This window comes from Ctenopharyngodon idella, chromosome 13 (assembly GCF_019924925.1).
Source record: "Ctenopharyngodon idella isolate HZGC_01 chromosome 13, HZGC01, whole genome shotgun sequence".
Classification (NCBI taxonomy): domain Eukaryota; kingdom Metazoa; phylum Chordata; class Actinopteri; order Cypriniformes; family Xenocyprididae; genus Ctenopharyngodon; species Ctenopharyngodon idella.
The window spans coordinates 1457917-1485864 of record NC_067232.1 but is presented as its reverse complement, the minus strand read 5'-3'; the positions used below and the strand labels follow the sequence as shown (position 1 = coordinate 1485864).

Here is a 27948-nt window from a genome sequence, read left to right as displayed (position 1 = left end):
ATCTCTTGCTTACTAGTCGGATGTCCTCCCCTTGTCGCCTACACTGTCGTCTTCTTCTAGCACTCTTCCTCTTCTTCACTGAAGTCTTCGTCTGGCTCACCTCTGCTTTAGGTTGCAACATGCTCTCTTCATCCTTATTGTTAACCTTTGTGGTTGGTTACAATCATCAAACTCAAAAACCTAACTTTCACAACTGTTGCTTAGTCATCTTATCTTATAACAAACAAAGGAAGTGTTGCAGTTACTTAATATCATAATCATTCAAGCATTCAAGCATTCGAGCAAATAACAACATTGAAACAGGTAAATAGCAATATCAACATCAAAATCCAAAACAGTATAATATATATATATATATATATATATATATATATATATATATATATATATATATATATATATTACATCTAGGACAGCAAATCTGAGCTGATATTGTTTAACAAAGCAGGTAATGGAGCTGTAAACCCTAAAAGAGTTACAAATGCATGTGTTTGTGGATACATGTGGTGCGTTATTGACCTTCATGACTAGTTGGCTACTATGAGTCAGAAAGCATAGGATCAGCAGAATAAAATGAACAAAACTAAACTAAACACCCAATTTCTACCAAATGAAACTTGATTAAAATGGATTAAGCACATCTATAAATGTATTCGACTCATCAATAAGTCAAAGGGGAAAGAATTGTAAATCCACCCATTCACTTGAGATGCTTTTAAAGATTTTTTGTGATTCTTACATTTCTATAAAGGACAACAGTAAAGCTGAGAAGACATCTCTGTAGTTTAAAAAGATAATTGATGTTATATAACTGATGTTATATATTTTTTGTATGAGATATAGGTTATCTATTTGATTATTATGCATGTATGGATGTATATGATTAAACAGATAAAAAAATCATTAAAAAAAACAGATGAGTGGGTGATTATGTTGTTTTTTGAATAAGTAAATAAAAGAATTCTGGAAACGATGTGTTCTTTACCCTGTTCCATGAAATGAAAGTTAAAATTGAAAATGAAATGTGTAGTGTAAAACTGTACATTTTTTGTAGTTAGTATAGGCCTATGTTCCACATACCTTTCCTCGTTTTTTATAAACTGATCATCTAAACAAAAAATTGCCAATGCACTTTGCTCATGAAGTAAAAGTACAGTGTCGCACAGTACTTTTATTGCTCCGAAATCTCACCTGCATGTGGGCGTGGTCTCTGGATGTCAATCATGCGCCGCTTCACGTATCCACGGCGCTCTTGAACGCTATACAGACATATGCTGTGTGAGTGTGACCCTTAGAAAAAAAGCATGCATAAACAAACCCCACCGCCTTCTGTCTGCATAAAAACTAAAATGGGAAGGAGGGATTATCGAGAGCATTGACTGTCAGTGTGTAACATCGCAGGTGTCATGGAGAATTCACGGGCATCACTGCTGTTCAAGGCGGCCGCGGTAGCCGCGATCGGTCTCGCCGCCACTTTCGTCATGCTCGTCCAAGATCCATCAAACACGCTCTTCGGAGGTGGATACCCAGAACTGTGGCGGAGAACCGGACTGGCCGGAGCCCCTACACGGGCGGCAGCCTGCATCTTCGCGGGCGTGTTCCTTCTAGCGATGGGCTGGTTGTACAGACTGTTATTCGCTCCTTTGGAGCTGCTCCGCGGTGTGGATGAGGTGGGGTACATTGCGGAGGACGGACGCTCTCGTGCCCAGGCTGCCAACGAGGTGAGGCGGCGACGGAAAACTGGAGAATTACCGCCAGTTTATCCAAACGGCTGGTACCGGGTTTTAGACTCTCACATGCTGGAGAGAGGAGATGTGAAGAGCGTGACAGTGCTAGGTAGGTATAACAACCGCCAAAGATGGTGAATAAAGCGCAGGTGAGGTAAAACACATCACTGGAAATGTCCCACAGATTTATTTCTCCTTTTTTGTAGCAGTTGAAGTGTCATAAACAGCAGCACAGAAGCGATATAAAACACATTATTAAATCAGAAAGTGTGGGAAGAACATCGTAAAACATCACGGGACGCGTATATTATATATGTTAATCTATGTACGCATGCGTCACAGAATGCGTTTTTACGAAGAGCTTTTTAAAAGTTGATCTGGAAGAATAGCTGATATGTGTACTAGCAATTTTAACTAGTAAGAAACACATTTTTGATATCTTTTACATCTTTTACAGTTTCATTTCCATAGTTTTTTCATTCTCTTTTAACATTTAAAAACTTGTAAGATATGAATTGATGATATCAAGAATTTGTGTTTGTGCTAGGGGAAATGTAATTCCTGATATCAAAAATTACTTTTGTTACTAGTAAAAATTCCATTCCTGATATCAAGAATGATCCTTTTTAACTAGTGAAAATTGAATTGTAATGTCTATATCAAAATACTGTATCATATTCTGAGATTCATTAAAAGTCAAAACAATTTGCCATAATATGCAGGGATGCCTGTTAGACACTTGACAGTTAAAAATTATTAATGAATTACGCCAGTGTTTCCCTATGAGGCTCTGCACATTTTCAGTCATGTGTCTTCCTTCCAGTGCTGCGCAGACGCAGATAGGGGGACCGGGACTGAAATAGCTCTTCATTCACTCTTTTGTAGCCAGATGAATTTCAGGTCACTTCAAGAACAGAAACGAAGTCATTTGCATCCTAACATTCCCATCTTGATATCAATAATGCAGCTATTCTGTCACATACAGGGTGTTAGTTTTCCATGTCTGTTATTACACAGACAAATCTTACCCAATCTTTTTACCAAAGTGGTAGATGAGAGGTTGATTATTAATTTCCGTTTCATTTTTCCTCCCGCTCTTTATGTCCCTGCAGTTCAGCATAGTATATAGTGCTAGTGTCTCTAAGGTCATATGTTGATTAAATTTGATTAAACGCACAATGATAAACTATATACCTTGCATGCACTGCACGTCACTTAGTCTATAAATGTAAATACTTTATTTCTGGGCAGTATGACACGCCTATACTTCATCTAAAACGTTTTATACAACAATTCCTATACCATAAGTTTTTATGGCATAAATAACCCAACATTCAAAAGTTTAACCTATTTTGGGTGATATTTCAGATTTCACAGACAGTATGTTGAAGCATTATATATGCAGCTGATGTAATTTTTTTAGATCAGTTTCTGATTTAAAATCAGCAAGGTTATTGAGAACCTTGGTTACTGAGATGATCAGGTTTCTGGGTAAGGTAGCATCTTATTGATTTTAGACAGGGTTGCGGATCATCTGTGAATATAAAACCGTTGCCCATCATTTTCATTGTGCATTTGACAGACTGTAACCTCACAGGTTAAACTCTTGTGTACGTGCAGCTCTGTCATTGCAAAGTCTTTGTCTTTTGTTACTCATCTTGACTTTTTGTTATGTTTAAGTGTCTGTTGCTTAGCTGAGTTGTTGTAGGATGTCCTATCATGTTGCAGAGACCTTTGGGTTTTCAATGAAAACCAAACAAAACACCTTTGTAGTTTTGTCTTTGGGATACAAAGAAACACTGTTGTGCTTTTTGCAACCTGGAGACCATTGAACCTGTGTGACCTTTGATTACTTTTACAAACCTGGATGACACCACAAAAAAAATCTTATAGATAAAAGATACTGTAAATGTAAAGATACTGCACATTAGAGATATGTCTCAGAACAAATTCAGTTAACTAATCCTCATTTTACCTCACTGTGAGGCACTCTGACTGAAATTTCAAGTATATACTAAAAACATATTTGAAACAGTTCATGTGACTTGAGTGGTTCTATTTTAATATTATAAAGCGATAAGAATACTTTTTGTGCACCAAAAAAACAAAATAACGAATTTCCAACATTATCTATATGGGCCGATTTCAAAACACTGCTTCATGAAGCTTCGAAGCTTTACGAATCTTTTGTTTCAAATCAGTGGTTCGGAGCGCGTATCAAACTGCCAAAGTGAACCTTTGAAATTTCAAAACACTTATGACGTAACAAAGCCTCATTTACTGAAATCACGTGACTTTGCCACTCCGAACCACTGATTCGAAACAAAAGATTTGTAAAGCTTCGAAGCTTCATGAAGCAGTGTTTTGAAATCGCCCATCACTAGATATTGCTGAATAAAGTTTTTATTTAGTTTTTTTGGCGCACAAAAAGTATTCTCGTCGCTTCATAACATTAAGGTTGAACCACTGTAGTCACATGAACTGTTTTAAATATAACTTTAGTACCTTTCTGGGCGTCTGAAAGTGTTAATTAACTTGCTTTCAATGGAGGCCTCACTGAGGCATTGGATTTTATCAAAAATATCTTAATTTGTGTTCTGAAGATGAACGAAGGTCTTACGGGTGTGGAACGACATGAGGGTGAGTAATTAATGACTGAATTTTCATTTTTTGGGTGAACTAACCCTTTAAAGATAAAGGCACAATATGTAATTTTTTGCCACTAGAGGTCACTTATTCAAAACAAAGCCGTAGCTTGTTGATGCCTTGATTTTGCGGAATCATGGGAGGTGTTGTCTTCACGTCTACAGTCGGTGGAAAAGAATCCAGCGGGACTCGGGCAGAAATCATATTCATGGATGAGCTAATGTATTAAAGATTTATTAACATTACTGTAGTATAAAGCAGGGTGTTGGAGCGTAACAAGGCCGCTGGAGTGATTGCTAATGAGAGACAATTTGACAGTTTAAGCACAATAAGACGTGTAAGAGAAATCAGTTTAATACTCACAGAACGTGCCGTCTGACAGCCAGCTTTCTGTGCGCGTGCTTCGGATGTGTGCGGTCAGAAAACCATATGTCAAAAGTTTGAACTGTTATGGCTTTAAAGCGCATGCAAATAATAAACTTTGATGATGATGATGACAAAGAACTGCAATCTAACATGAGTGTGGCCGCGATAGAGATGATGATCAGAAACCAAACAAAAGTTTTGTTCGTTTTTGGCAGAGTATTGGAGACACGAGCTGTACAGGCTCCACCCTCTTCTAGAAAGCAGAGTGGGGAGCAGCAGCTCATTTTCATTTAAAGATACATGCATGAAAACAGAATTTTTTTCATTCCACTCAAAAATGGGCATTTACAACATGGTGGGGTATTTTGAGCTTAAACTTCAAAGACCCCTGAGACGTATATTATACTTTTAGGTCCCCTTTAAAGATATCTGTGGTTATATGCTTTCTAGATGCTTGTTGCAAGCCCACAGACTAAAAAGCAGCATCTCGGAAGTGGCACGGCTAAACTGGGTTTCCTTTAGTGATCTCAAACGGCACAACATTTAATTGCATGCAGTTACTGCTACAGCATACTTTAGTTAAATGGCCTATCGGCTAGATGTCTTATAGGAATCATGTCAGATAACAGATAACTGATATGCTTACTCAGCTCAAACACACTGCTCTCTCTCTCTCTCTCTCTATATATATATATATATATATATATATATATATACATAATTTGAAATGTATATAACCTTTTCATATCGACTTGGGCTATTTCTTGCTGTTTGTACTTCCTGTGTAGGACTGTATATATTTTAATGACAGAGTATTTTCACTCATATCATTGATATCAGATGCTATTGGCAGTCGTGTTTGTTGGCTTCCACTTTTTTCCTTTGTGCAATTTTGTCATCTGAGTGTAGGAACTTTTTTCAGGGGCACTGCATTGCAGGCAAATGAAACCCCTCAGGTCAGCAATAACAGAAAGGGAGTTTTTTTCGGTCCTGTAGCTGTAGACCTGAGGAGAGAATGACTGTGTAAATCAGGATTTTACATTCTTGAATGTTGCTACGCCTGTTACTGGTTATATAAAAACTGCCGCTTGCCAGACAAACAATATAGGGCTAATTATTAACTGACACACTTTACTGTTTGTTTTTAATTAATTATTAACTTTCCCATTTGGCTTATGATATAGACTGTGATGTAATAGCAAAATCTAGACCAGTGTCAGACATGCTCATTGATGTGACATGAAATGTAATTTATTTTCTAACACTGCAAACCTCCTCCTCGCTCTGTGTTTGGCCTTTTGGTTGTAAGCAAGCAGGCCAAAAAAAGTACACTTCCATAATGTGCTTTATTTTCGTGCACTAATTTTATATCCTCTAATATCTCTGTATTAAAAAACTGTATTTAGTTACCACTTGTAGTACACAAGTGGAATGTACTTCATTTTAATATATCCTGCTCACTTTATGATTTCAAATAGTCTAGAAAATCTGAAAAATATTTTTTTGCAGAATGCTGAACACATCTGTAATTTATTATGAATTCAGTGTATGGGTTAATGATTTGACGGGTCATTTTTTTTGTCCAAAGGCCTTAATAATAATAAAAAAACAATGATATGACATCCAAAGTATGTAAGGTACAACTAGATCACTTTTATTGAATCCAAAAGGTTTTAATTATATTTTGCTACATATAAAGTTATTTTAAAGATTTTGAAGTGTCAAAAGGTCATTCGGTTTAACTGTCCAAAGGCCAATACAGCCATTTAATTTGTGATTAAAATATCTTAAAATGTAATAAATCTATATATTTTTTATTCTAGCATAATTTTATAATGTCATATATCAACATAGGGCAAAATGGTATTAAAATTATATGTAGAAGTCGTTGCTTTGTTATAAGAAAGAATGTCTGGGAAAAAAGCAATCTAACTAGCTAGCTAGCTAGATATCAGCCTGTTAGCATTGTTTAAAAATGTCGTCATTTGGTTTAACCAAAAGTGTCATTCAGTATGTAAGGGGAATTTTACAGTTAAAGACCCAAAAGACCAGATAAGATGAATGAAGACCTGGAGTCAGAGTTTAAAAAAAATAAATTGAAGAAAATTTTACTGAAGAATAGTTCATCAGCAGAAGCCAGCTTCAAGTCTCACAGGGAGTTCGTAGGTCGCTCCGCGTACATTCACATTTACACAATTATACTCTAACAGAGTCTGCTAAATACATCATTACTTCAGGTTGAATGATTCTGATTGGCTAAGAAAAATGGACAAAATTAGTAATCTTCCACACATGGACAGATATTTAAAAGCATATCTCCATCCACCACGATGCTGACGATTGGTCCCTGAACTTAGGCACAGGATGTCCTGTTAAGTCATGAAAAGGCGTCTGCAGGTCTCAAGCAGAGTGCCAATTGTCCATTGATACCAATACAGGACCTACACACAGAACACTAGCGCACATACACAGATACACGATTCACAACTTCTTCAAGGTTGAAGTTGATCTGAGCTCTTTTTTTGACTTTTTTTGGTGACAAATATTGTCCATCTTGTAAAACTTGACAAAAGCAGTGTTAATTGATTATAAAAACCACATAATCTCATTGTTAACATTTAATAAAACTTCAAAATTAATTATGTCTCCATTAAGTTTTTTTTACACTTTTAAAAACCTTATTCGTCAATGACCCGTATATAGAGGTCTATGTTTGGATGCGGCTGGTCTGTGGCAGTTACCCAATTAAAGATTCAGTAAGTGATTTCTAAAAAACGCTGTTGAAAGTGGATCTTACTGAGCACCACAACAAAATTGTAGCCAATCAGCAGTAGGGGGTGTATACACTCGTGATGGGGGAGGAGAGAGAGTGAGCAAGAGGGAGATCATTGGAAAAAGAGGGGTTATGATCGGGCAAGAGCTTTAATATCAGAAATGCTTTCCAGCACTGAAGAGACCTAAGCAGGAAGGCCTGAAAACGGATGCAGAGGTTGCGTTGGTTCTGCTCTACAGTATATGTGACTAACATTGGTTTTGAGTGTGTGCTGCTGGTGACTAATAACAAACTCTTAGTTGTACTGTATATACTTGTGTACTGTATGTTCATTTTTTGTTCTTCCTTGTTGTTCATTCGTCATCTTTGCTTTATTTTTCGCAAAGCTTTTTTTGCTATGATAAAGAGACATCCACTCTTGCATTGCCTGTTTGTGCATTTCGGGGGTGGAGCAATGAAGGGAGGGATGTGTATGTTTGGGTTGATTTCAACAATGTTCAACAGTGATTCTCAGAAATCACTTACTGCACCTTTAACCTGAAGCAGTCACTTCGTTCTTTTTGTGAAAGACCAATACTGCCCTCTTCAGTTTATTGTAACCAATTGCGGCATACAATACTATTTTTATTGTTAAAGACTACAGCAAAATGAAAAAATGACATTTATTTGTATTTTTCTCCAGGACAGCAGGTGGCAGTGTTCCGTGGGCAGGATGGCAAAGCCTATGTGGTGGATGCTTACTGCCCCCACTTAGGTGCCAACCTGGCTGTGGGGGGGCGAGTCGTAGGGGGCTGCATTGAATGCCCCTTCCACGGGTGGCAGTTCCGTGGAGTCGATGGGAAATGTGTCAAGATTCCATATGCAGATAAAGGTAAGAAATCAAAAAAGAAATTAAGATGTGTTTTCTATGTTCTTGATTTGATGACTATTGTTTTTGTTGCATAAAAATGTAAGTATAAGTGCAAAGGACATGTACAAGTACTTTTTAGACATACACTACAATCAAAAAGTTAAGAATTTTTAAATGTTTTTGAAAGAAGTCTTGTATGCTTACCATTTATTTGATTAAAATACAGTTGAAACTAATTTTTGTAAAATGTCATTACTATTAAAAATAACGCTCATCTATTTTCATATATTTTAAAATGTAATTTATTCCTGTGATGCAAAGCTGGCTTTTCTGCATCATTACTCCAGTCTTCAGTGTCACATAATCCTTCAGAAATCATTCTAATATGCTGATTTGCTGTTCAGGGAACATTTGTTATTATTATTAATCTTGAAAACAGTTTTTTTTTTTTTTGTGGAAACTGATAATTTTTTAAGGATTCTTTGATGAATAGAAAGTTCATTTGTAACATAAATACAAAGTTCTGTCATGAAACTCTAGATGGCGCAGGCTGATAGGTCCTTATCTGCTTGCAATCACATCATTCTCTATAGGGCACGGCTGATTGGTTCCTGCTGTATCAGTAGCCAATGAGCTCGCTGCTCAACCTTCAAATACTTGGTCAGCATTTGCTGTAGCAGCTGCAGAGCGCTTTCAGAAACCCTCCACCTTCCCCAGCTCCACCTGTATAGATCTGCTACGGGTAATTCATGTATTCTGTTGTACAGCAGCAGCATAGCAGATATAGCAGACATCAGCATTGTCATATCCATTACCATGCCAAACACTCCTAGAGTTGTCATGACAGAAATGCATCCTTGCTGAATTAAAGTATTAATTTCTTTAAAATAAAATCATACTGAGCCTAAAACATTTCATCGACAGTGTGTTTGACATTTGTTTGGATGTTTTTTAGTGCCTGAGTTTGCGAAGGTGCGGTGTTGGCCCAGCTGCGAGATCAACGGGCAGGTTCTGGTGTGGTTTCACTGTGACGGGCTCGAGCCCAGCTGGAGAGTGCCAGAACAGAGCGAGATCACCCGCGGGGAATGGGTGTACCGCGGTCGTACCGAACACTTTATTAATGCACACATTGAGGTGAGAGAGCATATATGTAATTCATCTCATATGCGAATAACAGGTTTGTATGACAGTCATTTTAATTCACACTTTTGGCTCTCTCAGGAGATTCCAGAGAACGCTGCGGACATCGCACACTTGGCTCATTTGCACACTCCAGGTATCGTCAGTGGAGTTGATCTGCGCTATACTAACAGCAAGACCTGGGAGTTTATACGGCATGACTGGAAGGTTTGATTCCTCACATAGACATTCATCCTAGGGAGAAATGCCATTGTCAACAGCAGTGTTATTTTAGCATCAGTGAAATACTATGATCATTTTTATTAATATTTCTAATTAGATTTTATTTTTATATTTTAACTTTAATTTTAGTATTTTTTTGTTTGTTTTTTGTCATTTTTATTAGTTTTTTTTATTAATTTTTATTTTTATTTAAGTTTTAGTTTATTTAGTTTTAGTTATTTTAGTACTTAAAGTTAAGCTAAATGAAAATGAGAAATGTTGTCTAAGTTTTTTTTAATATTTTATTTTGTTAGCATTTATTTTGTTTCAAGTAATGGAAAATGTTTTTTATGGTTTTAGTTTTTGTTAACAATAATAACCCTGGTCAACAGTTTTTATCTTGTTATGCAGAGGAGAACTAGGATACATGGTTGAATTAAAATGGATAGCACTATCATAAAACCATAAAAATATAGCAATATCTTGTAAGCTCCTCTCTTCTTTAAAAACACACTTCCTTATATGTCTATGTGTGTTGAGTTGGTACTTGATTAAAGGAGCCTTATAACTACACTTTTATAGTATTTCATTTATATAATCCCATATATAATGTTGTTCAAGATCTTTTATTAATAACTTTCCAAGTTTACTAAACAGTTTTGTCACTGTACCTTTAAGAAAAAATATTAATATGTAAATTACTTATGTTATGAGTGGACTGGACCATTTTTATTTAAAAAGAGCTAGTTTAATACTGTTTTCCATTTCATTTTACAGCGTTAGTTTACCCAAAAATGAAAATTCTGTCATTAATTACTCACCCCCGTGTCGTTCTACACACGTAAGACAAATTAAGATGTTTTTGATTAAATCCGATGGCTCAGTGAGGTCTGCATTGCCAGCAAGATAATTAACACTTTCAGATGCCCAGAAAGGTACTAAAGACGTATTTAAAACAGTTCATGTGACTACAGTGGTTCAACCTTAATGGTATGAAGTGACGAGAATACTTTTTGTGCACCAAAAAAACAAAATAATGACTTTATTCAACAATATCTAGTGATGGGCGATTTCAAAACACTGCTTCATGAAGCTTTGAAGCTTTACGAATCAGGGGTTCAGAGAGTGCATCAAACTGCCAAAATCACGCCCCCCGAAACTCTTATGAAGTAACGAAGCCTCGTTTACTGAAATCACGTGACTTTGGCAGTTTGATACATGCTCAGAACCACTGATTCAAAACAAAAGATTCGTAAAGCTTCGAAGCTTCATGAAGCAGTGTTTTGAAATCGCTTCATAACATTAAGGTTGAACCACTGTAGTCACATGAACTGTTTTAAATATGTCTTTAGTAGCTTTCTGGGCAATGAAAGTGTTGATTGCCTTGCTGTCAATGGAGGCCTCACTGAGCCATCGGATTTTATCAAAAATATCTTAATTTGTGTTCCAAAGATGAACGAAGGTCTTACGAGTGTGGAACGACATGAGGGTGAGTAATTAATTACAGAATTTTCATTTTTGAAAAAATTAGTTAAATTCTGTCATTATTTGCTCCCCCTCATGTTGTTCCAAACCTGTATGACTTGATTTGTGTGTGTATTTTCCAGGTGGAATGGAAACCCGAGCCCGAGCCAAACAAGCACTGCTCACAGATGTTGGTGAAACATGCTCTCACTGTGTTCGGTCGTCACTGGCCTCTTCTTGATTTGGACGTCATGGCCAGACAGGTAATGACTGGACCGTCAGCTAGAGGGCGTATGTGAGGCATGCAGACTGTGAGAAAGGCCTGGAGACTGACTGATTAGAAGAATGGAAAGAAAGTCATGGATGATCTTGAACGCAACAGCAGTGTCTTGATCTCTGTGTTCTGTGGGTGGTTCGCTGTATTTTAAGCAGTTACGCGAGCGCATACAGAGCATGCTTTTATATAAATTAAATATGTGCGTGTGTGTGTGTGTGCGTGTGTGTGTGCATGTGATGCTGTTATTCATTGCTGTGGGATGTGTCAGATTTACAAATGAGATGCTTTTGTTGTACAGTGATGTATGGCTGCGCTCAATGCAGATCCTTTTCTTTATGAATCACATATTATGGGTTAAATAATTCAAAAAATATTAAGCTTTTCTGTCCTTTTACAAATGTTTTGTAAAATTTAATTCACAAAAATGGTTACACTTTAAAATATGGTTCTGTTGTTTTTTATTACTAATTCATTTTTGTACATTATTTAATGTTAGATAATATTTATTAGATAGATGTATTATATTTCTTTAATAATTTATTATTTTATTTGTTAAATTATTAATATACTTATATTTTTATGTATACTTAACATATTTTTCATTGTCAATATATGTTTGTTCATATTACATTAGCTAATGGTAATGTATATGAAATTAACATTAAACAAAGTTAATTAATGCTCTAAAAATATTGTTAATTTTGTTGCATTAATGTTAATATATAGAAGCCTATAGTAAAGTGTAACCTTTTCTTTGTTTTCATGTCTATGTAGCAGTCCAAGTCTCAATGCCATAATTTTCCTTCATGGTCAGTTGTGCAACATTTTTCTTTTTGTGTCGTCTGAAAAGGAATAGTCTTGTCGCCATAGTGACGGTGAATAATCCTAATGGTATGTGTGAAAACAGTTGTAATTCAAGGCTGTGCTTGGATCTTCACTTGAGGTCGAAGTTAAAAAGAGTCTGAATCCTTGAGGGTGGAAAGTGCTATAGGCGTGAGAAGCAAAATCTATCTGTATTAGGGAAGATTTGTTATGATGTATATGAATGAATCAATTTGATCTGGTCTTACGCAGCAGAATGCAGCATAGATGACATGTCATTTACTCCCTGATGATATGAAATATATATTTCATGTTTGCAGGTGGGTCCAGGTGTGGTTTTCCTGCTCTTTGAACACCGTTTCTTGGGTCGGGGTGTGATGATGCACTGTGTTACCCCAGTCGAGCCGCTACTGCAGTGTGTTTCACACACCATCTTCTACCAGAACACCATCCCTCCCCTGGTACCCAAGTTCATTCTTCGGGCAGAATGCATCCAGGTAACATGAAGGGTCAACAAAGCAGATTTGAAATTTGGAATTGTACATTAATTGACAACATTGTTACATGTTGCGTTCTGAAAAGTTTCTCATCCAAACACTATCGTTCAAAAGTTTGGGGTCAGTAAGATTTTTTAAAATTATTTTTACTATTATGCTCACCAAGGCTGCATTTGTTGAATATATAGTTGAATATATTGAATAAATATAGTAAAAACAGTAATATTGTGAAATTGTTATCTATTTTCTATTCATGTGTCATGCTTTTCTCTTATTAGCAATCGCTCCAGCGGCCTTGTTCCACTGCAACAACCTGTTTCATACTACAGTGATGTTAATAAATCTTTAATACATTAGCTCATCCATGAATATGTCCTGTCAGATTCTTTTCCACCGGCTGTAGACGTGAAGTCAACATCTCCCATGATTCCGCGAAATCAAGGCGTTATCAAGCTCAACCTTTGTTTTGAATAAGCGACCACTAGTGGTGAAAAAGTACATATTGTGCCTTTAGGAAACATTTCTTACTATTATCAATGTTGAAAACAGTTATGCTGTCTAATATGTTTGTGAAAACAGGATTCTTTGATCAAAATAAAGTTATTTTATTAATATATATATATATATATATATATATATATATATATACACACTATATTGCCAAAAGTTTTGGGACGGCTGCCTTTACATGCACATGAACTTTAATGACATCCCATTCTTAATCCGTAGGGTTTAATATGGAGTTGGCTCACCCTTTGCAGCTATAACAGCCTCAACTCTTCTGGGAAGGCTTTCCACAAGGTTTAGGAGTGTGTTTATGGGAATTTTTGACCATTCTTCTAGAAGCACGTTTGTGAGGTCAGGCAGTAATGTTGGACAAGAAGGCCTGGCTCGCAGTCTCCGCTCTAATTCATCCCAAAGATGTTCTATCAGGTTGAGGTCAGGACTCTGTGCAGGCCAGTCCCTCCACACCAAACTCACTCATCCATGTCTTTATGGACCTTGTTTGTGCACAGGTGTGCAGTCATGTTGGAACAGGAAGGGACCATCCACAAACTCTTCCCACAAAGTTGGGAGCATGAAATTGTCCAAAATGTCTTGGTATGCTGAAGCATTAAGAGTTCCTTTCACTGGAACTAAGGGGTCAAGGTCAACCCCTGAAAAACAACCCCACACCATAATCCCCCCTCCACCAAACTTTACACTTGTCACAATGCAGTCAGGCAAGTACCATTCTCCTGGCAACCGCCAAACCCAGACTCGTCCATCAGATTGCCAGACAGAGAAGCGTGATTCGTCACTCCAGAGAACACGTCTCCACTGCTCTAGAGTCCAGTGGCGGCGTGCTTTAAACCACTGCATCTGACGCTTTGCATTGCACTTGGTGATGTAAGACTTGGATGCAGCTGCTCGGCCATGGAAACCTATTCCATGAAGCTCTCTACGCACTGTTCTTGAGCTAATCTGAAGGCCACACAAAGCTTGGAGGTCTGTAGCTATTGACTCTGCAGAAAGTTGGCGACTTCTGCGCACTGTGCGCCTCAGCATGTGCTGACCTCTCTCTGTGATTTTACGTGGCCTACCACTTCATGGCTGAGTTGCTGTTGTTCCCAATTGCTTCCACTTTGTTATGATACCACTAACAGTTGACCGTGGAATATTTAGTAGTGAGGAAATTTCACGAATGGACTTATTATACAGGTGGAAACCTATCACGGTAACACGCTTGAATTCACTGAGCTCCTGAGAGCGACCAATTCTTTCACAAATGTTTGTAGAAGCAGTCTGCATGCCTAGGTGCTTGATTTTATACACCTGTGGCCATGGAAGTGATTGGAATGCATGAATTCAATGATTTGGAGGGGTGTCCCAATACTTTTGGCAATATAGTGTATATATATGCTGCATAGGTTTATTGTAACTATACAAAATAACATAAAATAATATGCTATTTTGTATAGTTACAAAAAACCTACCAAAGGATGTATACGAGATGTCTCAACTCATGGTTTTATTGTTACAGTTCGAACGAGATGTGATGATCTGGAACAACAAGACGTACATCTCCAAACCTATGCTTGTGAAAGAAGACTCAGCTATTCAGAAACACAGACGCTGGTTCAGTCAGTTCTACAGCGAGAACAGCCCTCGACTGCGCTACCAGCACGACACTCTGGACTTCTGAACATGAGCTATGCTTCAACAGATATGGGTTGCTAAAAGGCCAATACCAATATTTTTTTAAACAAAGCTGATATTTTGTTGATATTAAAAAAAAAAAAAAATCATTATGCAAAAATGATAATTGAGCAGTTCTTTTTAACAAAACATTGTTTTAACCACCAACATATGCAAAGACAATAATAAAGCAAATGCAAAATAAAAGTGCAAAAGTTGTGTAAAAGTCCTTCTTTCATAAGGACTATTCGTCCTTGTTGAAGTGCCTCAGACAATCATCTGTCAGTAAATAATAGTGCATTTCAAACTACTGTGCTGCTGAACTTCTTGATTGCAGAATTATACACTACATCTACTGCAATCTAGGTTGGGATTGGACAGTCTGAGAGTCCTCTAAGCTTCAGTAAGCAATAAGCCAAAGCCCAGAATTGCCTGTCTTTGCAGAAGCGCCAGGTCTTGTACACAAACCTATGCACAATGTGAACTTGGATGCAAAAGGAAGTTCCCAGAAGTTCTCTTAGATGTACCTTGAATAATGCATGAGTGTTGTTCTGCCCCCAGATAGAACTGTTTCATATTAAACATTGGCACATAGCTCACCCCACGCCATTTGTGCTACAGACAGGATGCCTAAAAAAAGAGGTGTTCTTTTACTTTTGTAAGCAATTGCCTGGTGAATGATTAAAAAACCCTGTTTTAAAACTCCTACGTATACTTCAATTGCAATTAATTACAGGAAAAATGTGCGATTAATTGGTTAAATTTTTTTTAATCGTTTGACAGCACTGATAGATAGATAGATAGAGAGATAGACAGACAAAATCCTAATATTTGATTGAGCTTTGATTCGTTTACTGTGACAGGACTGAAAGGCCTTCTTCAGGTTTCAGGTTTCTAATTAAATGTTTATTCTCCAAGCTTGTTAATAAAGGCGCCTGCCATTATCCAATAGACCAAAACACACTGTGGAAATTAGTGTCCACCAAATAGCTGCCAAGTAGGTAGTGCAATTACTGGACATGTTGCTATCAATTACCATCAATGATGGTTATCTGCTCAAAAGGGACATTGCTGCAGTGCAGTTCCAGTGCAGTTCATCTGATTCCATCCACTGTCTGTCTCATAACGCTAACTGGCATTATGAATATGTTTGACCATTCTGACAGGATGTGTCTATGACATGCACCATATGTTAGGTCTTGCCCGGTTAATACATCCTGATTGTCATCTAGCGAGATGGCGCGATCATGCTGGGTGATTGCCCTAAACATATGCTGGTATGCAGATGTTTCACCCTCGTTAATTAAGCCTTCTGAACAGCTCATCTCCTGTCGTCCCTGCAGTGTCTTGTGTGTTTTGTGTGTCTGTGTTCAAAGAGCATGCATGGATGTACAGACTGTTCCTCTGCTGAGTCTTTCTGTGCTGACTGGTGCAAAACAAGGGGAGGAAAATTATGACATACTCTGTGACAGCCTCTAGAGATTCTGAATGAGATGATCTATGATTGAATAATGATTCTTTTAGACTCTTATTTGGTTTAAACTGAATGAAATCGCCATCGTTTGGCTATTTATTTACATTATTGCCATAAAATGTCATATATATATATATATATATATATATATATAATTAAAATAATATTAATTTAAAATATTATTAATTTAAAATTATTGTTTTATTGCATCAAATGAATGCAAATTCAATTAGTCATAATGTCAAAATATTATGACCATTCACACTGATCACCTCCTAACAAGGGCTCATATTAAGGGCTCATATTAAAGTCTTGGTGCCAGATTATACCATACCTTCAGGGGTCTTGTAGAGTCCATGCCTCGATAGGTCGGCGCTATTTTGGCAGCACGCAGAGGACTAACAGCTTATTAGGCAGGTGGTCGTAATGTTTTGGCAAATTGGTGTATGTGTGTGTGTATGTTATGAATTACAGATTATTTTTTTATTTGGTACCTCAATGCATCTTTAAATCGTTGTGTTTGCTTGTCAATGCATTTTAGTTTGTATTAGCCAGACTATGTGAGATAATGCATAAGCAATGATGTTCTTGAATGCAAATTAGTAAATTGCATATTGTATTACAACCGTGTCCGAAATTGAAACTAACCATTTGGTTTCTCTTTACAATGAAGAAGCCATGCCAGTTGCATTACTTACACTGATACAGCATTTAGGCAAGTAAAATGTAAATTAGACATGGTATGTGTTTCTGGAGAACTGATTATGCACATTATTTGTATAACTGCATTAGACTGAGATGTAATATTCATAGATTTTAAAATACACTGTACAAGACTACTTTGGTTCCCAGATCTGTCTCATATACATATCTATATACAGTGCACAGCATAAATGAGTACATCCCCTCTGAAAACTTCTGAAAGTCAGCAATTACTCAATTACCTAGAAGACATGTTAGGGTTCTTTAGAGATATAATGTTCCAGCAAGTCTGCTTCATCAATTACCAAAGAAGCATGTCAAAATTATTCAGGAAAATAAGATTTTCTTATCAAGGTGATAAAATGTTGTGTAGCAAAAATGAGTACACCCTCCTAAAAGTTACTAAATAAAACAAAATAACAATTTTCTGGTGTAAGTTTAAGGCAATGTTTGATCAACAGGTAAGTATGTTGAACCAAAACATTTAAAGAGAAGTAATTTCTTGACAATTAAAAGTGTTATATAGCTCACTGAATCATTCTCAGACTTAATGCTGACAACAATGGAACCACTTGGGAGAGAACTGTCAGGAGACTTATTTCTTAGCACAAAAGAGGACAGTGATACAAGAGGATTACCAAATCATTGTTTTAAGTGTGAAAATATAGCAAAAGTAACACAGAAATTCAAAAACAATGGACTTGTGATAAGGCCCCTGAAATAATCAGGCCTTCATTTTAAACTTTCATTTAGTGATGAGGGATTTTTTTGCTAGACAAAGAGCAGGAGAAATACCAAGCGAGTGTCTCAGAGCCAGCAAAAGCTATGAAAAGAGTGATTGTTTATCTCACAGTGTAAGATGCCGCCTGCAGAAATGACATGCATGGTTGTTATTCTCACTGGAACTGCCTACTGTAGCCAAAGCACAATAAAGTCAGTTAGCCATTTCCAAAGCCCATATTTACAAAATATAGATTCAGGGAATCAATACTCTGGTCTCATGAGACCAAATCAATCATTTTGGATCTAACAGCATCCAAAATGTTATGGTGTTGCTAGAGGAGGAGTACAGTGAGAAGTGCCTGGTTCCCACAGTAAAGTTCAGTGGTAGTAAAGCTCTTATATAGGGATATATGAGTGCTGAAGGTGTGAGGGAGTTGTCCTTTATCAATGCTGTCATGAATTTCCACACCACTGTGTAATTTAATACACAAACTTGAAACAGAAGATGTTACCCTTTCATCATTCCCTGCATTGTTGGGCATTTTTTCAACATGACAGTGAGGATATGCATTCTCCCAAGGTGAAAAACCTTCTGTGGACATGTATTGCACTCAATCTTAACACTCTTGAGCGCCTGTGGAGGATTCTGTAGAGACGAGTTGAGCAACACTCCCCATTAAAGATCAGGGCATGTAAGGAGCTCATCATCTAGGAGGTAAACAGGACAGATGTGACAATTTGTCATGAACTTGTACACTCCGTGCCAAGAAGGGTCCGAGCAGTATATTCAAAATTATGGAGGGTATTTTAAGTGCTAGAATATTATACATTTGTTGAATTGACTCTAGGGTGTACTCATTTTTAATTTACTTATTTTATGGCTATTAATGACATATATTATCAGTTTTTATTATGTATATGTTTAATACATTTTAGTTTTGCCATCTTTCCATGAATTGTATTAGTGATCATAAAGAAAATACATCTTTTGTATTTGTTCAGAGGGGATGTACTCATTTATGCTGTGCACTGTATATATATTTGAACTGGACTGCGTAGCTCAGAGAGTTTTCACATTAAACAGATCAGCAGTCATACAATGCCACTTTTTTAAAGTTTCTTTATAGACATGAGGACATCTCAGGTGCATAGCACAACACAAGAGGTTTCTAACTGCAGGCAGTGTCTGTGATGTTGCTTTGAATCACATGTACTTTGGAAGTAGGACAAGTTTTTTAAAGCGCCTCTGACGTACTGAGGCTCTGAGTGCAGCTTCTGACCTTGGGACTGCTGATCTGGCAATAAAGAAGCAGGAGGTAACTCACCTAACATCTGCTTTTATATCACCTTCTGTAATGACTCATGTCCAAGCACTGGCAGATGGTCCTGATGGGGATTCTGAAAGAGTGACAAAAGTATTCTGTTACCTCTTAATAACCTTCATGATAAAAGAAAAAAAATAAAATAAAATAAAAAATGTTTGACTCAGAAACAAAGGAGTTTGAAAGTGAATTTCCAATGATGTTGAACAGAGATGGAATGGTGGTGTGATTTTGTCAGATTTCATCTCCTTTTATTGAACATTTTAATGAACAGATTCCACAGGGAATTCCGTGCACAGAGCCAGAACCGATTCTGACAGATGGAACGATCAGCGTGACATATAGAAGAATGAGCCAGGAATCTGATAGCTCGAGACCACCATGTGTGGACAGTATGGCCAGCCTGAGCTCCAACTCTACCGACTGCCCAATTTGCAATGAATCGTACAGCTCCACGGGCGAGCAAAGTGTGGAATTCCTGAACTGTGACCATAAAGAGTGCCAACTCCGTTTGATCAACATGCTGAAAGGTGCCACAGACTCTAGCCATGTTAAATGCCTCCTATGTCGCCAGAAAACCCCTCTTTTACTCTAGGAGACCTATAGAGAAAACTTCAAAATTCTCATTTGAGACAGAGCAGTTGATTTGGACTCCCTTGGAGGCTTGTGCAAATAGACGAATGAGATTCAGCAACACTAGATAATGCAATTTAACATAGCTGCCTCATTCTTGTTTTCCTGGCCATTCTAGCGATAGCCCTGTTGTTTGCTTTTGCAAACTAGCCGCAGGCAGAGAACTCCAACTGTGAACTAATTTATTGAACTTGACAACAGATGCTACTAATTTTTTTTTAAAGAATTGTGAGTGGTGCTTGCCCATGCAAAACCCATTGCCAAAATGCTAGGGTGTTCTGGGTGGTTGCCAGGGTGTTGCTATGCAGTTGCTAAGGTGTTCTCGTCCCTAGATATGACTTTGCTCCCTCCTTCGATGTCAGTCTGTATTAAATATATATTATTAAGCACATATAATATAATATAATATAATATAATATAATATAATATAATATAATATAATATGCACAAGTTTTGATACTTAGGGCTACCCTAAATATGAACAATTAATAAATCTGTTTTCTATTTAAATATATTTTTAAATGTAATTTATTCCTGTGATGCAAAGCTGCATTTTCAGCAGCCATTACTCCAGTCTTAAGTGTCACATGATCCCTCAAATACAATCATTCTAATAAACTATATTTTATATATAACATTTTCAAAAATAAGTAAAACAAGTAAACAGTAAGATCAATAAATGATCACACATCACTCTGCACAGCCTTGAAACACTGTAATATCTTTCCTGTTCCCCGTCATCGATAATTAGGACACACTTGCATACAGAATATGGTTTAAAAATAATAAAAAGCCTAAATTCACAGACAGAGCCACATATATCATTGTCTAGATCCTCACAGATGCCTTTTGATATGGATTAAAACGGTCAAAAATAGAGCAGCTATATTGCGCCTCAGTTTAAGAACAGACAGTCCTCTTTCTCGTTTTAAATAGCATATTTTTGGTGTAACATTTGGCTGGTTGAAAGTTCTCCTCTTGGTCTGCGTCCTAGATTTCTGAAGAAGAGATTGGACATCATTTATAACCATAGCAACCCTCTGAGGTTGGTGCAATGCCACAGTACTTCTGTGTGCATACTTTAACCCAAGATGTTCGTCATCTTGATTTTTATTATTTTACCCAATCTTTCCAGAAAACTTAAGATTTACAGGTTGTAGACAGAGGTGATAATCTGAACAAGACATTATTACTGTTTTCCATCTGCTTACACTCTATATTGATGTATAATATTTATGTAAAAGACATATTTTTGCATTTAGGCTACACATACAATTTGCAGTGCTAGACCAAGTCACTATTTATGGCGATAGAAGGACAGAGATGGAAGGGTCAGTCATCAATAATAGATTGACATACCACATACATGAGAAACACATCATGTAGGTCCTCAGTTGGCATCTAGGACACACCAGAACAGCAGTGAAATGTTTCTTCTTAACCCATTACCAGCCTGAAAACACATACACAGACGATATGATAAATAATTCTGGGTTTTTGAAGCAATATACTGAAAAAAAATGCAATACTGTTAAATGGGTCATTATGTAAACAATAATTTTATTCAGTACTTAAATACTACAGTAGGTGATCTGGGAAATGCTAACGTTAACCTGCTAGCATTGAAAGCATACGATCCCACCCTCCCTGCAAATCGCCGTCCAAAGCCACGCCTCCTCCAAAACACATGAACGCACACACACACAGCTGCTCTCGGCAAAGCGTCACAAGAGATGGCGTTAAACTACCTCATGTCTCAAAGCACAAAACATTACAATAATAATGAACGTAAACAAGCTTGTACCTGACTGCTGCAGATTCATTTCGGTGTTGATACTGTTGAAATGGATACGCATAATTTCAAGTCTGACTGATCAGCTCCAGTTAGAACGTCACGGGTTACCATCTCTTAATTACGATAGTTATGGAGTGAACGCAGCATAAGCTTGTTGTTTTGATTCGGTAAGAACTGTAAAAAGTAGATGCTGTTTTGTTTGTGGTGCTCTGTGACTGACGTCTGTCTACATAAACTCTGCATAGCATGAAACACGCTGATGACGTATTGTATGATGTCTGCGCAAACAGGGTGTGCGAGGGTATTTAAAAAACATACATTGACAGGCAGGTAGGACATTGTATTATTTCATTCGGACCGAATATAATAATTGGATGAACATTTTATGGTCCTGCGCCTTCCACAGACCGTTTAACATAGTGATTGCTATCAGGATATGAGGAGACTTTCAACCAGTGTAACAAAAAATGTTTCTGTAGAGAATAGTCTAATGCATCTTTAATTTGTGTTAAAGCATTCATGATTGTCATGTTTAATAACTGCATTAGCAAATACTCTATGCATGCACATTTTGATGAAAAAAATAAATAAATATAATATTACACTCACAAAATTAAGAAGACAATTAGTTGTGGTCTGCTACTGACATGGGACAAATATATTTGTCAAAATACAAACACGTTTGTTTGAAGAAATATATTAAATTAACTTAAACACAGATATTCCACTTATTTAAATGAGATTTACAGTATGCTCAGGATATTACTTGACATAAATTTTTTTATTATGACCTGTTGTGACCCCAAGTTATACGTCAACCATGTTACCATCATATTCTCCCCTTTAAAAGTAATAAATGATTGTTTAAATGTGACCCTGGACCACAAACCAGTCATAAATCACACGGGTATATTTGTAGCAATAGCCAACAATACATTGTATGGGTCAAAATTATCGATTTTTCTTTTATGCCAAAAATCATTAGGATATTAAGTAAAGATCATGTTCCATGAAGATATTTTATAAATTTCCTACTGTAAATATATCAAAAATGTATTTTTGTGAGTGGATATGCATTGCTAAGGGCTTCATCTGGCAAATTTAAAGGCGATTTTTCAATATTTCGATTTTTTTGCACCCTCAGATTTTCAAATAGTTGTATCTCGGTCAAATATTGCCCTATCCTAACAAACCATACATCAATGAAAGCTTATTTATTCAGCTTTCAGATGACGTAAATTTAAATAAAATAAAAAAATTGACCATTATGACTGGTTTTGTGGTCCAGGGTCACAAATAAAAAATGTATATACATTTTTTTAAAAACAACAAAAAAATCTGTCAACTCCGTTAAATTTCTGAAGGCTAAATATATGCCAACATACATTAAAAAACTGATTAATTTAGCTTCAGATGGCACATCTCACAATTTGTTACCCCTTAAACATTTAATAACACTTTAACACTTTCTTACAAAATCCCCTTAAACATCAACCTATCTTTTCCTTTTTCTGCTTCTTTTGCCACACACACATTAGAGGTGTGTCATCTCCTAATTAGTCTTGACTATTCTTTGGTAAATGGTCTGTCTCTATGTGTGTGTGTGTGTGTGTGTGTGTGTGTGTGTGTGAGTGAGTGAGTGAGTGTGTGTTGGCAGGAGCGTCATTATATAACGGCTGCAGTGCAGGCTGGGCCAGCTGTATTGATGTGCAGGGATGTGGGAGTCGGGGGGAGGGAGCAAAACACGACCGAGGCCAGTGAGAACCTTGTCGCTTGGTCAGCCTTTTGTGTGGCTCCCAGCAAGAGAGAGACATCCAAGTATTACAACACCTCAGACGGCGAGGTAGCACGCGCCACTGGCAGCGCATTCACGGCTAAACTCACACTCTTATGCCATTTTAAAAACATAAAAGGAATACCTACAAATCATTCATGAGATAATATCATCCATAAATCAGCTTGGTTCTAATTTCCAATGACTGTCCTCTGCTACAGACTAAAATTAGACTTTATAATACAAATGCATAGTAAATACCCCCCACACACACACACACACACCCCCTGAGGCGCGTGGTACATTATTTAAAGTCGACGGCATAACTAGATCAATTGTGACCTAATTTACAAATCCCCTCTTCATATCAGGCTGTGACATTCACATGTAGGGGGATTATTTCCCACGGATAATGAAATATTAATAAGGTTTCGATTGCAAGTTCTCTAACACGGGGAAATTAAATCAAATCACAATGAGTGAAGCATGACAAAATCACAACACAAAACAAGTGCGTACGTACAAGAAAATCTGTATATTAATAGGCCAAAATTAACCATTCAAGGTGTTTAAATGATTCGTGGCGCATGTTTTATGGCGCGCTACTGTCACTTCATCTCATTAACACCGTGCGTTGCCAGCGCGTACAAAATGCCTACATGTGAATACTTTGAAACTTCACACTTCAGGAGAGAGGCTTGTTTCCTTGGTAACCGTTTTTTCCCCTTTTGTCCTTATGTGCCTATCAGTGCATAATGCTGCTCAGCACATGCACCTGCATAGAAAGGACTACCCTTTTTACCGCAAGCGAGCATACACTTATTTTTTTCAAAGCACTGCTCTTGTTTGGAGGTTTGACATGCACTATGCATCTCTGAAAATAAAGCAAAAATAAAGAGTTTTGCACAGATGCCCTTTGAAAACAGACAGCACTTAAAGCCCGGGATGCAGGGAAGAGACCTCTCAGACCTGCCATTTTATGTAATTACTTTGAAAGTCGCAACATGTTTGAGAGACGGAGCAAGTGATTTCATGATTGAAAATGCTAAAATATAGATGGCGTGCTTACATAATTGATCATCATATCTTAAATACAACTCTGAGCATTGGTGGTAACATTTAGCCATCTTAAGTCAGTCTCGTGGGAGACTAAAAATAAAGGAACCAAAAAGTCAAGGAGAATCTGACTTTAGACAACCATGTGTGGGTGCTTTAAAGACACTAATACACTGATATAAATACAGATAAAAATTGTTCTTGCCAAGAGGTTTCTTTGCTGAGCCTTGAAGAACCTTCATTTTTATATCTGGGCCTCTCTTCTAAAATACACTTTATCTATACTTTTTTTGTCTTAAACAGTGTTTTGGGAAAGAATATAAAAAATACCTCAGTTTGACTATGCATGAATCCCTTATACATGGTTTTTAACCCATTTAATTCCAAATTTTCTAAGTCAGCACATGTATATACTTCTTGGATAACCCAATAAAACTACACCCAAAAAATGCTGGGTTGTTTCAACCCAAATTTGGGTGAAATATGAACAAACCCAGCCATTGGGTTAAATTTTTTCAATTACATTTTTAACCCAATGGTTGAGTTTGTCCATATTTCACACAAATTTGGGTTGAAACAACCCAGCATTTTTTAGAGTGAAAAAATACACATAAAAGTTACACTCTAAAAAATGCTGGGTTAAAAACAACCCAAATTGGGTTGAAAATGGAAAAACCCAGCAAATGGGTTGTTTTAACCCAGCAAATGTGTTATTTCAACCCAGCGGTTGGGTTAAATGTTTTATTTAACTTAACTATTTACTTAAAATGAACCCAAAGTATGTTGGAAATTAACATTTATTAATGTTTAATAAATTATCAAGTTTAATGAATAATAATTAAAAAAATAAACATTTATTAAATTGCTTATTGATAAAACTTTTGATTATTATTGTTGCCTCTAGTAATTATGTCTGATTTTTAATTTCAAACCTATTTTGGGTTCATTTTAAGCCAGCCATAAAGTAATTTTTAAACAATAGTTGGGTTAAATAAAACTGCCCAACAAACATTTAACCCAACCAATGGGTTAAAACAACCCAATCATTGGGTTTGTCCATTTTCAACCCAATTTGGGTTGTTTTTAACCCAGCATTTTTTAAAGTGTATGAAATAATGTGTTTCATTCCTGGTCACACTTATAACAGTTGCTCAATTGCGCCCAATAGAAAGTTGCAAACAATAAAGTAATATAATATAATCCAGTAATCCAAGAACAGAATTCAATGTAACATCTCCATTCCAAATGGGCCATATGACATGTTTGTGACCATGATTTATATAAGAGCAATTTATAATAATAATAGACCCTTTAAATATTATATGTACCAAATATGTTATCTGTATCTATATTATGAGATGTTTTTCATGCTTTGTTCTATCTTTCAGGGGGCACGCAACATCTCTGGTCATGTAAAAACGTTCGCATTAAATCAGCACTTTCATTTACAGTTGACAACTATTTGCAATTTACAGCAGTGACTCTTATTAGACACATCAAATTGAAAAGTAAATGGTCAAAAATGCTATCTATAGGATTAAATGGGTTAGAAACACCGGAATATATTGATAAATGGTCGACTCGAGACTGTCAAAACCATATGTTTTTTTTCCCCCATTTATGCTGTTATGAAAACACAATTCGCATTTACTCTAAATGGAAAAACTATTCTCTCTCTTTTATTAATTTCACGCTTGGATTGTTTGTGACATCGAAGCGTTTTAATTCGAGCACAACGCCAACGCGAAAAACTGGAGGAGGTGCGGGGGCGCGCGTAAAAGAGCGCGCACAGCTGTCAGCACCAAGGACAGCGCTCCGCCGCAGAACAACAGCCGACGCGCAAAGAGACGGACGATACGAGACGCATCACTGATTTCTGCTGCCAGGCTTCATGTAGTATGTGACTTTCTTTCTCTGCCTGTCTGCAGCCTGACTTTAAGGGGGAATTCAGAAAAAGGCTGCAGTGAATGCCGGTCTCTCAGATGCCATCGCCTAAATGAACTGGGCACCATGAACATATCGCCGCAGTGTGCGTGAATATCGCACCTGGGATTCTATAACTGCAACACTGGACATTGCTTTCATTCTCCTCAACCGAATAGCCCCCACACGAGGCTCCGGCAGCGATACTAGAGGAGGATACTGGGGCTCTCCGTGCGCTCTTCTGGCCATTTATACGATGCGTCTGCTTCTTCTAGCTGCGTTATTCTCCTGCTCCTGCGTGCGGGGCGGCTGCGAGCCCAAGATTGTGAACATTGGGGCCGTCCTGAGCCAGAAGAGATACGAGCAGGTGTTCAAGGATGCGGTTACCCAGGCGAACCAGGTGTACGGAAGGGAAAAATTCAAGTTGACCGCCATCTCCGTCACTCACAAAGCCAATGCGATTCAGATGGCGCTGTCTGTGTGCGAGGATCTTATTTCCAGTCAGGTGGGATTTTTAGTATCATCTTTGAACTGTGGAACTTCCATGTGGCAAGATCCAGTCTTAAATGACACGACTTTAAAAGCTGCCTTAGGGGTAAACATGTCCATGCAATATGCACCATTTAGAGTGAATTAATTTATGTAGCTTCAAAAGGCAGTGTTTTAAAAATGCATGTTATTATCCATTACAAATAGCATTTTTAAGTTATTGAAAAGAGTGGGATTAAATATGCAAATATATGCATTAGAAAGAGCTACAAATATACTGATGCCAATTACTAATTTCTAAGCAATTACTGCAGTGTAAAAAGTGATCATCATATGACCCTTAAAATGACTTCTGTTGGCATAGCTTATGTGCTCAGTTGATTTAGTCATATTAAATAATATTTTTGACTTTAATCAATCTAGTTAATTGAAATGTTTCCACTTGATGCATATTTTTTTAGGTTAGATGGGAAAAAAAAAACTTTTAATATATTTTTAGACAAACATTTATAGACAGACATTGAAGGGTGTTTTGTCATTTAAAAAAAAAAAATTTGCTGAAAATATCAGTTGTTGTATAAGAAGCCATATTCTGACCCTAATGTCTTAATAAAATGTAGCACTGCTGATTAAGTCATATCATATTTTATTTTTGACTTGAATAAAACCTGTTAATTCGGATGTTACCACATGGAGCACATTTTTTTAGGTTAGTCAACAAAACATTTTTACAGTTTAGGCATTGACCTGCGGAGACTTGCTTAGGTAGTCAAACTTGGTTTGGATTGTGGCAGTAGATTGAAGCCGCATAATTTGTTTAGATGTCTAAACAGGACAGCTTGTCAGTTGATGATGCACGCAGGTCAATAGACTCAATGGGAGGAAAGGTTAACGTACTGTAGCTGACCCCACAAAGCTTTAATGTGAGGAATGAGTGAAATGCTGGCCGAGGGCAGCAGCTGCAAAATAAACTAGGTGACGCATGAAAAATCAATGATTTTCAATGCAAGCAGTTTCTATTTTCTGCATTTGATGAAAATAAAGATGGGGGTGGAGGGGTCAACATAGTATCAGTATCTGCAAAGATGTCTTTGGATAGGATGCCTCAGACATACA

General features: G+C 37.0%; 2 protein-coding genes across 5 annotated transcripts in view; both read left to right on the top strand.

Moving 5' to 3' along the window:
- Window positions 1-1175: 1175 nt before the first annotated feature.
- LOC127525455 (cholesterol 7-desaturase nvd) lies at window positions 1176-15622 on the top strand. Its single transcript, XM_051918012.1, has 7 exons — window positions 1176-1836; window positions 8195-8383; window positions 9318-9496; window positions 9584-9709; window positions 11311-11430; window positions 12587-12763; window positions 14787-15622. Exons 1-7 carry the CDS (start codon window positions 1407-1409, stop codon window positions 14946-14948), a joined length of 1383 nt encoding a protein of 460 aa, XP_051773972.1. The 5' UTR covers window positions 1176-1406; the 3' UTR covers window positions 14949-15622.
- A 10573-nt stretch (window positions 15623-26195) lies between these two features.
- Window positions 26196-27948, top strand: part of LOC127525310 (glutamate receptor ionotropic, NMDA 1-like) — a 33364-nt gene continuing 31611 nt past the window's right edge. The window contains exon 1 of one of the 4 annotated variants that reach the window (XM_051917778.1): window positions 26196-26848. In XM_051917778.1, the coding sequence (XP_051773738.1) occupies window positions 26600-26848 (249 nt within the window). In that variant the 5' untranslated portion in view covers window positions 26196-26599. The remainder of the gene's footprint in view (window positions 26849-27948) is intronic. The other 3 variants (XM_051917779.1, XM_051917780.1, XM_051917781.1) reach the window with 3 other exon arrangements.

Excerpts from the sequence above, each read along its gene's own strand:
- LOC127525455 (XM_051918012.1), top strand. The coding sequence starts at position 1,407 with ATGGAGAATTCACGGGCATCACTGCTGTTCAAGGCGGCCGCGGTAGCC. Across the intron at positions 9,710-11,310 it reads TTATACGGCATGACTGGAAG|GTGGAATGGAAACCCGAGCC; the intron begins GTTTGATTCCTC and ends TGTATTTTCCAG. Across the intron at positions 11,431-12,586 it reads TGGACGTCATGGCCAGACAG|GTGGGTCCAGGTGTGGTTTT; the intron begins GTAATGACTGGA and ends TCATGTTTGCAG.